The sequence below is a fragment of the Miniopterus natalensis genome, chromosome 13 (genome assembly GCF_054644295.1).
Source record: "Miniopterus natalensis isolate mMinNat1 chromosome 13, mMinNat1.hap1, whole genome shotgun sequence".
Classification (NCBI taxonomy): domain Eukaryota; kingdom Metazoa; phylum Chordata; class Mammalia; order Chiroptera; family Miniopteridae; genus Miniopterus; species Miniopterus natalensis.
The window spans coordinates 39,768,478-39,785,810 of record NC_142093.1 but is presented as its reverse complement, the minus strand read 5'-3'; the positions used below and the strand labels follow the sequence as shown (position 1 = coordinate 39,785,810).

General features: G+C 52.2%; 1 protein-coding gene across 4 annotated transcripts in view; it reads right to left on the bottom strand.

The window, feature by feature from the left end:
• Positions 1 to 17,333, bottom strand: part of DYSF (dysferlin) — a 191,880-nt gene that overhangs the window by 48,551 nt on the left and 125,996 nt on the right. For 2 of the 4 annotated variants that reach the window (XM_016202598.2, XM_016202600.2), the window contains 4 exons: positions 9,325 to 9,426; positions 9,069 to 9,230; positions 7,832 to 7,997; positions 7,214 to 7,290 (listed from right to left, as the gene is read on the bottom strand). In XM_016202598.2, coding sequence (XP_016058084.2) covers positions 7,214 to 7,290; positions 7,832 to 7,997; positions 9,069 to 9,230; positions 9,325 to 9,426 — 507 coding nt within the window. Of the gene's footprint in view, positions 1 to 1,312; positions 1,376 to 7,213; positions 7,291 to 7,831; positions 7,998 to 9,068; positions 9,231 to 9,324; positions 9,427 to 12,067; positions 12,110 to 17,333 lie in introns of all 4 variants that reach the window. The other 2 variants (XM_087823630.1, XM_016202596.2) reach the window with 2 other exon arrangements.

Here is a 17,333-nt window from a genome sequence, read left to right as displayed (position 1 = left end):
AGTTTAATAAAGACTGGCTTCAGAGTAAATATATAAAAATCTCGTTTTCCTATATTCTAGCAATAACCATTTAGACAAAGTCATAAGAAAATAAGACATTCCACTTAGACAGCAACAAAGGCTATAAAATACAGAGGATTAAACTTAACAAAAAATGGGCTGGACCTATATAAGGGAAATTAAAAATAATCCCTCTAAGGTACATAAAATAAAACAATAGTAGAAATTAAGAAATTAAATGTCCAATAGGGTAATAGTTAAAACTTTATGGATGTCCATATAATGAAATGACATGCACCATATTTTAAAAGAATATAAAGATATGAAAAAACATTCACAATATATTTCTAAGTAAAAGAAAAGGCAGATTATAAAAAAGTACAATATGATTCTGTTGTAAAAACAAGTACCCACATGTGCATAAAAGATATCTAAAAATGTAAGCTCATCATAATCTCAACAGTGTTATCTCCAACTGGGAGGAATACAAGTGATTTTAACTTTCTGCCTGACACTTATTTGGGTTTTCTATATTCTCTACAATGGATAAATCAGAAAAGAAAAAAAAATTAAAATATAGATTGCTTTCTCCTAAAACCCATAGACCATCCAATACAGCAATGCCACCCCGTGGCACCAGGAATGGAATTGAACTTTTGGCAAGTCCTGTCTTCTGCCTCCCCTACAGGTCAACGGCTCCCCCAGCTTGGGATTTCATGAGTGTATGTGGAAGGCCAGATACCAAAGTCCTCTTCCTGGAGGGACCCACGACCCATAAAAATGACATGTAGGAAATCAGCACAGGCGGACAGCAGTAGCCCTGCTGGGAACTGCAGGAGCAGACGATGGGCCCCACAGACCTCTCAGAATCTGCTGGGGACAGTCAGCCAGGTTCCTCAGTTACACATACTCTTCAGGCCTCTGGGAGGGGCAGGGAAAGTCAACCTGCCGCTGGGCACAGAGGCTTCTCGTGTCCATGTCCCAACAGTCAGGGTCTAATCTAGAGACTTCCCTGTTTCCACTGGCCCATGCAACCCCTACCGCACACCCCCCCCCCCCAGTCCTCATGCAGGTAAACAGGATGAAGGAAGATCCCAGCATGCACCAAGAGGTAACTCAGGGATGTCTGTTTCTGCGTATCTTCCTTTAGATTTCTCCCCACCGGCTCCATCACGGCACAGGGCAGGTAACTGTTTCCTGCTGGAGCTCAGGAAATACTTCCCTCTTCCCTTCCGCTCCCCCCCTCATCCCTTCCCCATTCCCAGCCCCCCAGGAAGATCAAGGAACCCACAAATAGGTAAACAATACATACATGAGGACTGGATGGAGAAGATGCCATGTTAGTGGGGGTCGAACCCAACAGACCGTCTGCAAGCTACAAATTAAACACGCTAGTTAGCAATCGGATTAGAGAAACCGCTTCAGGAAAGGCCGGAGAGCCCAGAGGAAGTGTTGCTCTCCGACCACACACCCTCTGCTCTCCCTCCAAGGAGGCTGTGAAGTTGTGGGAGGAACGTGTGCTTTGGAGTTGAACAAGCCTGGCTTCGAATCCTGGCCCCATTGCTTTGAGGTCAGTTGCATGACCTCAGCCAAGCACTCTGACCTCTCTGAGTTAGCATCCCCTCTGGAAAATGGGCACAAAACCCACCTCACACAGCAGCAGTAAGTGAAGATGAAATAAAGGCCATGCACAGGTGAGGCACAGGAAGGGGCCCAGCCAGCGCCTGCATCTTGCCTGCTTCTCACTGCTCCTGGCACCACTGACTCAAAGCCACTCTCATATCCCCCCCCCTTCCTTTTACACCTCTCCATCCTCCCTAATGGTTTCTTCTAGCAGCTGAGCTATGCCAACCCCTGCTTGGGCACAGTTCCTAGGCCAGTGCAGGTTTCTGAGTCTTCTTTCCTCAAAGATCAGAAGCAGGGCCTCATGCAGCTTTCCCAAAACCCTGCATACAGGCGGCTCTAACAGTTTTATGATCCAACATGCCCTCCTGTACCACACAAAGTTTTCCACATCCTTTTCTGGCATCAGATCCTTGCCTGTCATCTTCTGGGGCTGTGAATTGATGTTTTATAGGGTGAGTCCCTGCACCAAAGGGTTCAGAGGGCCTCAGGGGTCAGGACTAGAGGCAGGTGACTTTTTCAGAGGCCATTACAACAGTCCCAGAGCTGGGGTTCTCCATGGACGAGGCCAAGAGGTGCCCTCCAGGCAAGGGGTAGAGGGCTGGCAAGTGCAAAGAGGCAGAGGAACAAGGAGCACAACACATACAAGAGAGAGGGAATGGCCCAGGGCCAAGGACATGGGGCTGGAGGGGGGAGAGCGGCTGGACCCGGCTCCAGGGGTTAGACTCTCTCTTCCTTTGAGCCTGAGCAGGGGGCTCTAGAGAGTCCATGCGAGGCCAAGCCCCAAGCTGTCCTCCCTTCCTGGGCAGGAAGAGCCTAGGAGACCTGTTCCCCTGGGATCAGGAGGGCTCAAGAACACTTGGCCAATGAAGCCTGCTAGGACCTGGAGGGGAGCTGGGAACTTCAGACCCAACTCTGCTCTGTGAAGGGCACCACTGTGGAAGCCCTCACCTCGCCTGAACTGGCCCTCAAGGCTGGTAAGAGCCAGAGCTGGGCAGGGAAGCAGAAGGGTCAGTGGGTACCCAGCCAGGCCACTGGATGGCTCTGGGGGGTTGGCCACATGTCGGTGGGTGTGGTCTGACCCCCGGAACAGACCGGATGAACTCCATGTAAAACCCCTGGCTGCCCAGAGACAGCTGAGCCAAGGAGCAGCCCTACCCCTCCTATTCTCATCCTGAGCCTCACAGAAGCCTTACTGTTATTTTTAATACAGTTCGTTTTTAGAAAGGTGAGAGGGAAACCGGCAGTTCACCAGAGCAAGAGGGAGAAAAAATAAAGCTAAACATAGTGCTCCAAAGATCTGGTCCAGCTTCCGAAATTACACGTTCCCCTTTGGGACTTGGACATAATTTGCTGCTCCAGTTCTGGGAGCACATTTCCACCTTCACGGCGTCCCAAAGACTATAACCGGAGCAGCCAGCTCAAAATTAGCCCAAGCTGGGGACACAGGGAGCAGCCAGACCCAGCACCCCACCCACCCCGCCCTGCGGGCGTGGGGAACAGGTCAGAATGCTTTGGGAAGCCTTCTGCATGCTAGACTGGGTTTCCTCCATAACCCCAAGCCCATCACACACACACACACACACACACACACACACACACACACAGTCCTACTACCAAGCCTTTGCCCAGCCTCTTTACCTACCAGGAAAGCCTCCTCTCCCCTCTGCTGTTGCAACCCCACCCCTTGGAGAAGCTTTCCTGATTACTTTGGCCACACTGACCTCCAAGGGCCAAGAGAGTCCAAGATCTTGGTGTCCTTGCTAATAAAGCATTTCATCACTTTGACATCACTCTGAGCATCTCATTTTAAATCTGCTACATGTCTCTCACCTGTCTCCCGACCAGAACAAAAACATCTCCAATGTTCTTCTCTTTATCCCCCCTCAACACACAACCATTCCCCCCAGAAATTCTCCTTCTCTGGAGACTTAAAAAGGAGACTCCCCCTGCTCAGGGTGGTCTCTCAGAATGACAAGCAAGTCACCCTTCGCCTGGTAACTCCAAGAGCATCCAGTGCTTGGAAGTGGGAGGATGTGTGGGGTGAACAGGGGCACCACCTCTACTTTGAGCTTCAAGACCCTCTCTGGGAAATGGGATGAGCACGCTCCGTGTTCCTGCACAGTTTCTCTCCCCATCTTCATAATCAGAACAGCAAGAGCTAGCTTAATGAAAAAGCAGCTTAGCAAACAAAGACCCCAATTTTGTTTTAAAGATGAAATAGAGTCCAATTCAGAGTCACAGTCAGAAAGAGAAGCTCAGGGGAAAGGCAAGGATAGAGAATGACGTGTTGGTAGCAGTTCATTCAGACTGCGTTCTTCTTGGTTGAAGCCAGTGCCTATTTGTTCATTTTTCTACATTTTCCAAATTTGATATAATGAACATATATTTATAATCAGAGAAAAATGAATAATGTATCCTTTTTTTTTTTTAAGGCAGGGCACTGGACGGAATGAAATACCTCCATGCACCCTCTCTGAGGATATACCCGGGCCTTCCCTCAGAAAGTTAAAGGTCAAGGCCACAATTCCTGCAACACTGCCACTGAGACTAGCACACCCTCAAGAGTTTGCACACACACCTGCTCCCAGCCTCCCCCCACCTCATGCACACCCATGTGCATGTGCCACACACATACACAGACTACCCCACCCCCAGGCTACGGGTCTGAAATGCACACAAAAGACAGGCACACAGACCAAAAATCAACTGTGGAGTTAACCTGCCCGAGCCTATCTCATCCCAGCCTTCATCACCATGGAGAAGAGTTCACAGGGTCAGGCACCCACCCACAAGGGACCATCCTCAACCCCAGAGGTAGGTGCTGACCTATGAGCCCTGGAAGGTGGAGTAGAGAGATATGCCTTATATATATGTTTTGGATCATCTCTAGAATTGGCCATTTTTGACAGAAACTGAAACATTTCTAGAACCTTGAGAACGTTCTACCATGTCAGTCCCATGACCCCGAGCATCAGGAAAGTCTGAGGTGATGTTTTCTAACATGTGGCAGGCTCGTCCCAGGAACGGGGAGGATGATGGTGAGAAGGTTCATCAGCAGAGAAGGTGCAACTGAGGAAGAAGATGGAGGGAACAAAGCAAAAGCCAGGTCTGGCAAGAGCTTATCTGAGTTGGGGAGGAGCCCTGAGCTGGATCCACAGCCGGGACCTGGTGAGCATAGCAGTGGGGGCCACAGCACGAATGAAACAGGTTGCTGAGAAACACGGTTAAGCAAACAGAAGCCAGGCAAAAATTCAAATTCTACCCAACTTCTCCCTCCCATCCCCAGAGGCCAGGGCCCTCTATTCTGTCTGCACTGGGGGAGTGGAGAGGGGATGAGAGCCCAGCCAGAATAATCTGGCAAACCATTTGCTACTGGAAGCCCCTGCCTCCTGGATCTGCCTCAGAATGCCTGGTTCTCCCAAGTGCCAGGGGATGTGCAAGAAAGACAGAGTGAGGAAAAGAATTCCTGGACCAGCCAAATCAAACCAATGAATCTCAAAGGAAAACACAATACAAAATCAGTTTTCCCCCAACCCCATCAGGGCAGGGCTTCCTAGACACCAGGACTGGTTTCCATGCTGGCCTCTGGACTCCTTGAGAACAGGGTTATGTCTCCTCCATCAGATAGGCAGATCAATGAGGGCAGAGTCCATGTCTCCTCTATCAGAGCAGGCAGATCTCACGTCTTCCTTCCTCCTGCCCACCTGAGACCCTGAGAGCTTGTCCCCATGTGGGCACACATCCAGGAACCCAGATCCCAGCTCCCTACCCTCTGTCTGGCCAGCAGCTCTAGCCAGAGTGGCCGTGTGCTCCCACAAAGAAGATAGACACCACCCCCTCCAGTTCACTGATGTCAATACCAGGAGAATGGCAAGACTGGGCCTCCTCACCATCTGTCTCTGGCTGTGCTTGTAGCCAGCAGGCCCCAAAATAGTCCCTCCCCCTCCAAGTCTGTAGACACTTTGAGGGCAGCACACACAGAACGGAAATCCTGCTGGGCAAGCCCCACACTTCCCTGCACAGACTCAGACAGCCCACTGAGAGGGTGGGAAGCGGGAGCCAGGATCAGGCAGACTGGAGTTTGAGCCTAATTATCTGCCTAATTCAGCTACAAACACCCACCCAGGCCAGAAAGCACTAGCATCCAGTACAGCTGAATCCTTGTAGGGACATCTGAAATTTCCACTTGGGTTTCCCCAGTCAAGAGACGCTCCTTCTTAGAGCCCCTACAGAGAGTAGGCAGGTCATCCACCCGTCCACCCACCCATGCATCCACCAATCCAGGCAGACTTCACTGAACACCTCCTGCTAAGTCAGGCCCTCTGCTGGGCATTAAGGACACAAAGAGGAATGCGCCTAGTCACTACCCTGAGCCTAGTTTAGGGAGGATGTTGACATTTACAGAGACAAACAGGACCTAAGGCAGGTGCAATGACCAAGATACAGACAAGATTTGCAGGAAAAGGCGAGGAGCTAGGGAGAATCCTGGAAGTGACTATAACTACGTTGAGTCTTAAAGAATGACCAGGAGTTATCAGAGGTGTCCCCAGCAGAAAGGATGGTGGGGCAGAGCCCTGGGGAGCCACAGACATGGGAGAAATGGAGAGCTTGGGACTTCTGAGGACTCTCCAGTGAAACTATAGAGCAAAATTTCTTGTTATGGCAGCAGCGGGGCCGAGGGCTGAACACAAGGCTCATTCCTTTGGAAGTGAAATGATGAACAGTGAGAAAGAAGCAGGTATCAGCCCTAAATGTCAGAGGGAGGAAGCCCTATCAACACACCTCCAGGGACAGCTTTGAGGATCCTGAGCCGAACCCCCAAGTTTGCTCTCCTGCTCTCAATGCTAACATTGGATTGATGGTTTAAAGAAAGTAAAACTCTCTGAAGTGCTACTCCACCCCTGAGTGAATAAACAGGCTGTGGGCCTGAGGACACAAGTGTTGTCTACATAGGCTGAGAGGCTCTGCCTCCAGGCATCCCCAAAGCTCTGGGAGCCCCAGGTGCCAGAGGTGTGACCAGCATCATGCAAAGCTGAGAGGAAAGTGACAGCCTAGAACAGATGGCCAGTTCACAGCCTGTGCTCACCCTGAGGCCTTTCTCCATCTCCACTGCAGGAAAGGCTGGGTGGTCTCAGCCCTACAGGACCCAGAGCCACCCCAGGGCCCAAGGTGAGGAGAGTGCTCCCCCCTCAGTAAGAGATGCCACACACCTCCTGCCGTGCTTCTTGGCACAGGTGTCTGACTCACCAGTTGGCCCTATGTTGCCGAGTACACAGCAAGGGGATGCCTCTTACCTGCTGCAGGGTGGGATACCCTTGGAATAAGGCCCCCCTCCCTTCCTTCTCCTGGAGGTGGAAGAATGGAGGAAGTGGGGAGACTATTGGCTTGGACACAGACCCCTCCTTTCAGGTCCCTCCATCTGTACAGTGTCCAGCCAAGAAAATCCAGAGGGAGACCTCTTGTAGAAGCCATGCGATAAGGGAGGGAGAACGGGAGGAGTGGGAGAGATGAGGAAGGGTAGGGAGCACTCAAGGCCAGCTCTTGGCGGGAACAAGTGTCTCTCCCCAGGGACGCAGCACCATCCTACCTGGATGGGGATGAGGGGCTCCTTGTCGTCAATGTCAATGAGCACATCTTCTCCAGGACTGAGTAAGCTCACATCATCTGTAGGAGAGAGCGGGGTCCAGGCCTGAGAGGGGGCTCCCTCAGGGATCTCGTCCCTCCTCAACCACAGGACTCAGTCAGGGAACTATGAGACAAAGCCCCTCAGTCTCTCCGAACTTCTCCATCTGTGTCTTTCTCTTCCTCCCACCCAATTCTTCCCTCTCCCGTCTCTGCCTCTCCTATCTTCCTTCACATTCCCTGTCTCCTCAATGTTCTCTTTTCCTCCCCTCCCATTTTTATCCTCCCTCCTCATTTCATTGAATCCCAGCATCTCTCTCTCCCTCAAGTCTTACCACCTCCCACTTCAGCCCTCACCCTCAACCCCCACAGGCTCGTGTACCTGCTCTTGGTGTGCCCAGCCCAGACTCAGGCTATGCCCTGAGGAAGACGAGGTCCTTACCCTTCTGGTCAGCTGAGTAGAAACCACCTCTCATTCAGGTCCCAGTAAAAGGTGGGCTTCAGGACACCTCTCAGCAAGAAGTCCTGCTTACCCTGAGCCCCTTCTGCCTCAGCCCACCCCATCAACATCCCTTCCACCTACCTGGGCCACCCTGTAGAGATGGGCTCTTCTCTGCGTAGGGGTCACACAGGAAGCTCTCCAGGGAGCGAATGGTACATTGGCCCACCACAGGCCGGCGGCCAAACTGGCGGTTATCAATGACCTTGACCACAATAGGGGGACAGTAGAGCTCCTCCCTGGGCAGCATCTGGACAGAGGAGGAGGGAAGCTCTGAGCAGGGGCCTAAACCCATGTATGGGAGGTCTCAGAGGGGGGAAGGATTCTTTCTTCACAGGGCAAGCCCAGGGAGAGAGGATGACTATGAACCCACAGATAATCTCCAGTGGCCATGATTCCAAAGAGGTGGCTGGCTGAGCCCAAGAGCTGGCCAGGGAAGTAGAAAACACACACCTTCCCCTCCTGCCTCTTGAACACTGTACGTGGAGGCTGGCTTTTCCCCCACAGCTTTACCTTCCAAACTCAGCTCAGCCCAAAGCGAAAGCAAGTCTCCTTTCCCTGAACCCTCACTGGCTGGGAGGGGAAGAAGGGAGAAGTTGGCCCGGGACTCAACATTTCTTGCAGACAGTCCCCCCCAAGTGGATACTCAAGAGTTGGCTTACAGACCCAGATTCTTCTCCCCACCCCACCTCCCCAGCCCCAAAAGCACTTTGAACACAACTTGAAATAATTTATATGCTCTCCTTCGGTGGCGGGTTTGGCTCAGCCAAGAGGAGGCTCCTGTTGACAGCCACTGGGCCTGGAATTTCTATAGTGCTTTCATCTTGCAAACCATGTTCCTTTCCTCAGGCTTGCCTTGATCCGGCCACTAGGCCCAGGCAGCCCTGGGAGCTGGAGAGGACTGGGGGGCTGAGGGTGGTGGGGGTGAGCCCATCTGTGGAGGCCCAGGTGAGGAGGCCCAGGTCAGGGAAGGTTTGGAGGAATCACGAAGATCAGAGCCCTGGCAGGCCCCTGAGGGAAGCTCCGGGGGATTGAGACCTGCCCTGAGAGGGAAAATAGGTCCTTGGAACTTCTGCAGACTCAGGATCTGGGTAGGAGGGAGCAAACTGGCCCCATCCATGTTGCTCATAGGCTTCACCTCTTCCAGTGAGGAGAGTATGAGCATTTCTTCCCATTTTCACAGACATGTAAGGTGAAAGAGAAGCCGTGACCCACGCAGGTTCCCACAGGGAATCCCAGCAGATCCCCAGACTGTTTGGGGTTGCGAGGAGATTCTAGCCACCAGGACGCTGAAAGGGGACAAGAGGAGTGTTGGGCTCACCACTTCCATGAAGAGGGTGCAGATGTCAAAGTTGGGGTTCTTCCGGAGGTTTCTGATGACACAGGACTGAACTGTCTGGCCCCCGCACTCCACCACAAGGCTGGGGGAGGAGACACTGGCCAGCTGGTAACTCTTCATGTTCCGCAGGCCCCATGCCAGGATCTAGGGACACAGAGTGAGGAGAGCACCTGGAAAGGCCCCAGGGAAGGCTAGGCCAGGAAGGGGAAGGTCCAGGCTGCTTTCCAGCCAGGCTCACCTCAATGGCAGTACGCTGGAGAACCGGCTTGATGTTCTGGGGAACCACGTAGATGTTGGCCTCCCTTTGGGGTGGTGGGTAGGGCAGGTCTGTGTCGTCCGACTACAGGGGACATCAGGTGTAACAGAGACAGAGGTGGGAGAAAGACCAAGGCAGAGAGACAAGAAAGGAGGACAGATGGACAGAAAGAAGAACATGCACGAGAGAGACAGAAACAGAGAAGCAAGGACACACACGTGGGCAAATGGACAGGAGGAAATGAGGGAGAGAAGTCAGTTTCTCCAGGCACCATCTTCTCCAGGATCACAATTCAAGCACATGACCCAGGGCGTAAGTCCCCTATATCAAATGAACCCCAGGTCACCCATCCTCCCATAATGCAGGCTCTGATGCACCAATAAGCTGCTCAGGGTCACCCCATCTCCCACACATGCACACACGTGCACACACACATACTGCTCTCTCCATCCTGACACGCCTACTTCAGCCCCTCTCCATCCCAGAGAGGACCATGTGCCCCCCGCTGGCCTGGTTCTCCTGCCTCCAGGCTCAGACCCTCCCAACTTACCATCCACCTTGGAGTTCCACCCCTTCCCCCACACCCACACCCAGACACGTGTCAGCCCCTAACGCCCACCCCTCATCTACCATGAGGACAGAGCAGTCACACTGGGAGTCAGAGTGCTTCCCGGCAGGAGAAAGGAATATAAATGCCCGTCATCTACGGGCGCTGCTGGGGAGGCTCCTTCACCACCACAGACCAGAGCTGAGCACACCCTATGTCAACTCTGACCTTCTAAGAGTTTGCCAAAAAGACATGGGCAACAATCCCCAATGATCACGAAGAATTACATGGGGAAGCAGGCGGGCAAGGTAAGCAGGTTCTACCAGGGTTTAGGCAACTATCACATCTCCCAGCGCTGGAACACAGGCTCTGAGTGTGAATTCTGGCTCCACCACTTATTAAGTTATTTCACTTCTCTATGGCTCATTTCTTACATCTATAACATGGTCATTAAAAGTTATCAGTGTCTAAAGGTTATTGTGAAGCCTGAAGAAGTTAGTACAACATTTAGAATAGTGCCTGATTCATGTAACTCTTAATAGTAAGACTACTAGCTCACGTAGCACCTTTGTGACAATTAGAGAAAGATGTCCCTTTCTTAAATATTTTTACTTCCACGTCAGAAAATCCTCATACTTCACTGGTTTATTAGAATAAGACACTTTACTGCCACCTACTGGAAAATTGTTACAATAAATACAAATATATGATGTCTGCACTGGAAATTGCACCCCTTGGACCCAGTGCCCTTGCATGGTGCACCACCTGCAAGTCCATACATGGAGTTCCTGACCCTCAGGGAATGTTAATTATAATTAAAAGGGCTCTGCTGGACACTTCACAGAGCTTGCCTCACGTAATCCCATTTAATAAACAATGGAATCATTGGATTCATGCTCCAAGTGACTTGCTCTGGGTTCTTTCTCAAAGGACAGTGTATCCACCTACAGATGCTCCGACACAGATCATGGGAGCAGCTGGAGCAGAGAAACACACCAGCTTACTCCTGCCTCAGCACTTCACAACCAACCCCGGCTGTCACTCCTGCCTGATGACACACCCATGATACTAAGCTGACCTGCAGTGGTAAGAGCTCATTTCTAGAACCAGATTAGACCTTGGTTCTAGTTCCAGTCAGGCCACATCCTAGCTGTTTGACCTTGGGCAAATTACTCAACTTTGTGATTCATACCCTCAAGCAAAGATCTGGAATTACAATACCCTTTGAGGGTGCTCAGGGGATTCAGTGAGAGAACAAACATAGAGTGTCTGGCATGTTGGAAGTACTTAATAAATAGTAGAGACCCTATGGTAAGCACTGGTGCTGGTGCCATTGTTTTTCCCATCAGTCTGTGGGTCTCTCCAGGTGGCTTGAAGAGAGCTGAGCCACCGAAAGCATCTTCCAGAACAGCCTTGGCTTCATAACTATCGCTACGTCACCAGGGCATAAAGTAAAGAAGTGCACCATTGTCCTCCAGACCCACAATGCAGATGGCATTTTTAGACTGGTTGGGAGACAGATGCATCAGGAGGAGGGAGGGGGGATGTGCAGGGCTGCCAAGGGCACAACTCCAGGGACTGCTGTGCACATCACAGTCCTTGGAGTTGTGCCCTAGAGGATGCAGGCAGGGCCTGGACAGCCACCACAATGGCCTGGCTGCTATGGGGACAAGTGGCTGAGTGCCCACCCTTGGCACCTCAAGGCCACCAGCTGCAGCGGCTGGACATCAAGGGCTGCCTCCTTAGAGGAAGGGCGAGGCCTGAAGGCCTGCTGGTGGCCTGTTTGTGGCCTGCTCGAGGCTGATGACCAGTCCAATGTGGGCCCAGGGCCAAAAGCCCTGGGACAAAAAGAAGGTGTCAGAGAGTGAACTGTGCCCAAGTTCCCCTGGGTGGGGAGCCAGAAAGATAAGCCTTTCTCACATGGTTGCAACATTCTCCCGAAGTCACCCAGGAAAGCTCACTCATGTGTTTCCTCCCAGAGTTTTCTCTCCTGGCCCCCAAACTCCCGGCAGTGATCCTATGATCCCTTTTTTCTCTCCTTCCCATGTTCCATCTTTCCTTGAGCTCCATTTGATGGCATTCCTCTCTATATGCTGAGGACCGGGCTCCCCGTTTTTAGCAACCTATTTACAGAGGAGGCCAGGGAACAAGACCTTCAAGAAGGATAGACTCCAGTACCGTTTGGAGGAGGCCCTGGAGGAAGAAGGCAGGTGCACACAGCTGTAGAGCGCCAGGCCCAGCAGAGGCAGCAGGGAGAGACAAGCAGAGACAGTGGTTAGAGGTGTGTCCGCAGAGCAGCTTCCTCCGCACGAGGCCACCATTCTCATCCCAAGACCATCTCCTCCCACCTCGCTGTCCCCAGAAGTCCCAGAATATCCTTGCCCTCATCCCAGGACCCCTGCCTTTGCAGGCCCCCCTTCCACCAGGCTTGCAAGCTGCCACGATGGCCATTTGTACCCCCTCCTCACTATACACACCTGTGAGGTTATCACTGCACATACACCTAAACACTCTCTGGCTCCCAGAACCAGCCTCATCCAGTACTCCCCAATTTTCCACACTATCTACTAATCTTTTCCTTCCCCATTTAGAGATGGTCTCTCAGATCCACTCCTGCTCTGTGTCCTCTCCAGCAGTCTCCCTCCCTCTCCCGTCTCTCTTCCTGAAAAGAACTGCCTCTATCCACTGACTGTCACTTCCACATGGCCCTCTGCCCAGTGCACTGAGCTTGGCTCCCTGTATCCCCTCGCTGGAAACTTCTATCTCCAAAGAGAACAATGACATGCTTGTAACTCAACCCAGAGGCCACTCACTTACCTTCTCCTGTCTCTCTCACTCCCTTAGCAGCTTCTGGCCATCTGACTTCGGTCCCTTTCCTAAAACCAGTTCTCTGATTCCACACTGGCCCTCCACCTTCTCCCCTCTGCCTGTTGAGTACCTTCCTCTGCCCAGCCATCTCCTGAGCTTTCCCCTCCCAAACATCTCTCTTAAACTCCAAACCCACTGTCCCAATCTCTTTTGCTCAGTTCATCCATGTGTCCCACTGGCCTCGCAAGCTGAACTTGTCCTAAACTTGATTTTCTAACTTCCCCCTCAAAACCTGCTCTTTTCAAATGTCATCTCAGAAAGCCACCCCACTATCCACCTCGACAACCAGACCAAAAAGTCCTATGCCATCCTCAGCTCTCCTCCCCCTTGTCACCATGCCTGATTGATCACCTAGCCTTGGCGATTCTGTCTCCTAAATATCTTGCATGTGCATCCACCTGTCTTCTTTCCTCAGCTGGGGCCACCACCCCCTCTTGCCTGGATTCACCAGCATCCTGCTAAGTGGTCTCCTTGCATCTGGTTTTGCACATCTGCTTCATGCAACAAAAGCATGCTGTGCTCTGCAGCCAGGGGTTACTAAGAATATCACTCTGTTTAAGAACCATCAGAAGTTCCCCACCCACTCAGGATGAAGCCAAAACTCCCTGACATGGCCTCAATGGCCCCTCATCTTCTACCTCCTTCTGACTTCTCCTGTCTCACCTCTTACCAGATAACTTTTGCTTACAGGACCCCAAACAGTGATAAGCCACCTCCTTGAGCATGTTCACTGCCTGCCCTAACAGACTGCAGGAGACACCATGCTGTCTTTACCCATGAGGCTTGAAGCTCGTGGGTCCCTCTGAATACTTTTCTGCCCACTTCATTGGCTACCTCCTACTCAGCTTCAGGTCTCCATTTAAGTCTTCCCTGGGGCTCTAAGCTTAAGTTAAGTACCCCATGGCTCCCATAGCAACTTGACCCTCTCCAATTAAAAGACACATCACTTTATGCCATTTCTATGTGTTCATTTGTCTGTGTCCCTGGTTAAACCAGCAATTCTGCACACAGGAACCACAGCTGAATCCCCTGTCCAATAAATAAAGGATTATGAATGGATAGTTGAAGGGAGGGAAGGAGGGGGTCAAAGGGATAAATGGGTGGGTGGATGTCTGAATAAAGAACTGGCTCCAACATGCTCTCCCCTCCTTCCCTACACTCTTGTCTATTCCAGCCTGATCCTTGGGTCCTCACCAAGTCTTCTCTCCCTTGGGCCTGCTCATGGGCCCTGCTGTTTGAATGGGTTTCCCTTACCCTCTTCCTGAATCTAACACATCTTCCAGGGCCTAGTTCAAGCTCTCTATCCTCCAGAAAGTCTCCCCAACCACTTCAGAAAATTTGTGTAGCCTACTCTCTGACTTCTTTGAATTCTATGAGACCCTGTGTCCGGTTTCCCAAGGTCCTAACAGGTCTCAGACATCTCACATGCAGGAGTCCCATGGCCCTGGCCAGATGGCCAGCTCTAGTGCCTGAGTTTCTCAACTTTCTTCTAGTCTAGCCAACCTGAGGCACCACACCTCCCCCCAGGGCAGCAATTCTCCGTAAGAGTGGGATGCACGGCCCTTGTCAGAACTGGGGACGCATATGAGCATTGGTAGGCAGGGGGCAGATGTAGACTGAAAGTGCCACCAGGACATCCTGATTCACTGTCCTGTGCATGACAGGGGACTCTGAGGAACACGGACCTTAAGGACAACCTTAGAATATAAGCCTAATTAGATAAAGCAACATATGACCAACCTCTTCCTTCATCACCCTCCCCAGCCAACCCTGAAGGCAGGGCAAACCCGAGGCTGCTCTGCTAATGGGATTCTACAGGGGTTCAGGGTGTTCACCGAGCCACTCAGACAAAGAAGGTGGGGACCCAAAGACAAATGAAGCTCTCTCCCCACTCAGAGCAGAATCCACCTTCATGGCCCCTGTAGTCTAACCATCCTGCTGGTCAGTTCAGTACAGGGAGCCCAGGCCCTGCATCATGAGGGGGACTTCCTCCCCCAGTCCTAGGAGCCACCACACTGGACAGACATTCATTCCCAGGGACGGGACGTGTTAGCAAGTGCATCCAGCCACCAGTAGCCCATAGACCCCCACTTCACCCAGCAGGATACAGTCAGGGGACCCTCTGGAAGTTCAGATCCTGGCTCTTCAGGGAGCTCCAGGCAGGGGCAGCCAGGCGGGCTGGGAGGGCTCCATTGTCTGCCTGCCCCACCCAGCTCGTTAGGAACAACATGTTGCTCTAATTACACTTAGGAGGAAAAACAGTGTTTTAAATTAAGGCCTTGGGGGAGGGATGGGGGATGGGGTACCACTGGGTTTATTTTCCTGATTGCAAAACACCAAATTTTTCCTTCTAGTGGATTTAGGGGTGCAGGAGAGTACCTTGTATGCATGTCAGACTAAAAGCCATACCCTGTCGCCTGGATTTGGAAGGGCCGAGGGAGTAACATCTGGTTGGACCCTGAGCCTCCAGTGAAAACAGCCACAGAGGATGCAGTCCCTTCTACCAGGGCATTCCCTCCATGGAGCAGGGACAAGGGCACCACTCGAGCCACACCCCCTTCAACGGTCAGGACCACAGCCCCTGCTCCCGCCCAGGGTCCCAGGTGGGTCTTCCTCTACACATGCCACATCCTAGCCCCTGGTTATGAAGGAGTCAGCCAGCCCCTCTTCTGATGCTTGTGCGTGCACGTGTGTGTGTTCTTGCGAGTGTACACACTCGCACACGCTCCAACGTGCATGTGCACACTCTCCAGTTCTCAGGAAATCTAAAATTGCAGTTTCTTTGAACTCATTCCCCTTGGCAGCACGGACTGCCTTTGTTCTCCAGACAAAAAGGAAAAGAAACGAGACAGAGGGCTCAGAAGAGGCGGGAGAGGAGGGAGAGAGGGAGCCAGGGCCAAGGAGCAAACAGAGGAAGAGGGAAACTTGAAGGGAGAGCGGGAAGAGGGGACGGTGAGCAGGGCTCAGGAAAGGGGGAAACAGCAGGCAATGCAGAAAGTCTGGGAAGCCAGGAGAGATGCCCCCTACACATATGCTCTCTGCAACAACCCAGGTCTCCCAGATGTCACCAAAGTCTCAAAATCAGGACACCACAGTTCCCCTTCCCTGCCAACAGCCCGGGAAAGGGAGCCTCCAGATGGGTGTAAAGCCTGGGGGAGAGAGAAATCTCACCCAACAAACTGGCCCCAAGTGATGATATGCCCCCAGCCCAAGGCACTGACACCTGGACTCCCGCCCACCTGCCAATCCCTGCTTCAGAAGAGAGCTCTGTGTCACCTCTTCCAGAAAGTCATTCCCACTGTCCTCCATCTGCTCTGGGAGCCCTCTGCATGGACAGATGACATTTCATCTCATTCACAGACAGTCTTCCGCACAGCCTGGGGCTGAGCTGGCCCAAAGGCACTCTCCAACAGAGAGGCCATCCTTAAACCATCCTTCAGAGTCGCCTAAGCCTCCTAGCTGATCTCTCCTCCTGCCCCTTTGCTTCCCAACCTACACCTCTACAGCCAGACAATTTCTTAACCACCCAGCTGCCCCCTCTGCTCTGAGAATCTAAGCTCCAGGCCTGGCTTATCAGAGCCCTCCAAGATGCCTGGGGCGATCCACACAGTGATCAGGCTGGGAGCCTAGGTGGGGCTGAACAGGGGATATAGCTAATACAAAGACAGAACAACAGGAGATATAGCTAATACAAAGACAGAAAAATCCTATGCAGGCACCAAGCTTCCTACAGGACCAGCAGCAGCAGCAAGACTCCCCTGCCTCCACCCAGCACCAAAGGATTCTTAAAACCAAATAGGACCCAGGACCTTGGCATGAGGCTTAGCCTTCAAGTGCAGGGGAAGTGGATAAGTTACAGGCCCCAGGGCTGGGTTGGGGGCCCCTGGAGAAGAGGGGGTCACAAAGTCATCTTCTGGGGTGGTTTCCTGTATAAACTGTTACTCCATTTATCCTTGGGGGGACCTCAGACCCTCTGAAACTGATGGCTTAACCCGGCCCTGTGCCCCACAGACCGCAGGACTTGCTCTCGCCTGACCCCGGTGACCCACACCACGTCTTGGCCTGTGGCCGGTCCTGCCGCAGGACACTTGGCCCTCTTTGGGGTCTGGCCCCGAAGCTGCAAATCTGGATTTGCTTCCTGACAAGGAGACCACAGCCAGACCCTTGCTCTCGGAATCTGAGCCTTCACTGTTATATATTACAAATCCAGTTATTAAGGATTTTGACTTTTTTTTAATAACTCATCCTTGAGCTGGGTCTTCTTCAGAGCAGGCTGTGGGTTTTGGCCACAGAAAGCTCTCAATTGAGAGAGGGCTCCGTGCTGCTTCCCTGGACAGGGCTCTGCTCCGCTTTCCAAATCGGCAGTCTTTCCAACTGCAGCCAGAAGCAGGAGGCTGCCTGTCAGGCGCAATTATGGCCAGCTCATTTGGCGGACCCCACCTCGGTCTGGGAGCAAAAGGAAGTGAGGTAAGGGGCGCGGGGCCTGCAGATCCCACATCCTGACCCTGCACTTCAAGTCCAAATTACACTGCAAATGTCAAATGGTGTTCGCTCCCTGCCTGGGGATTCCCTGACG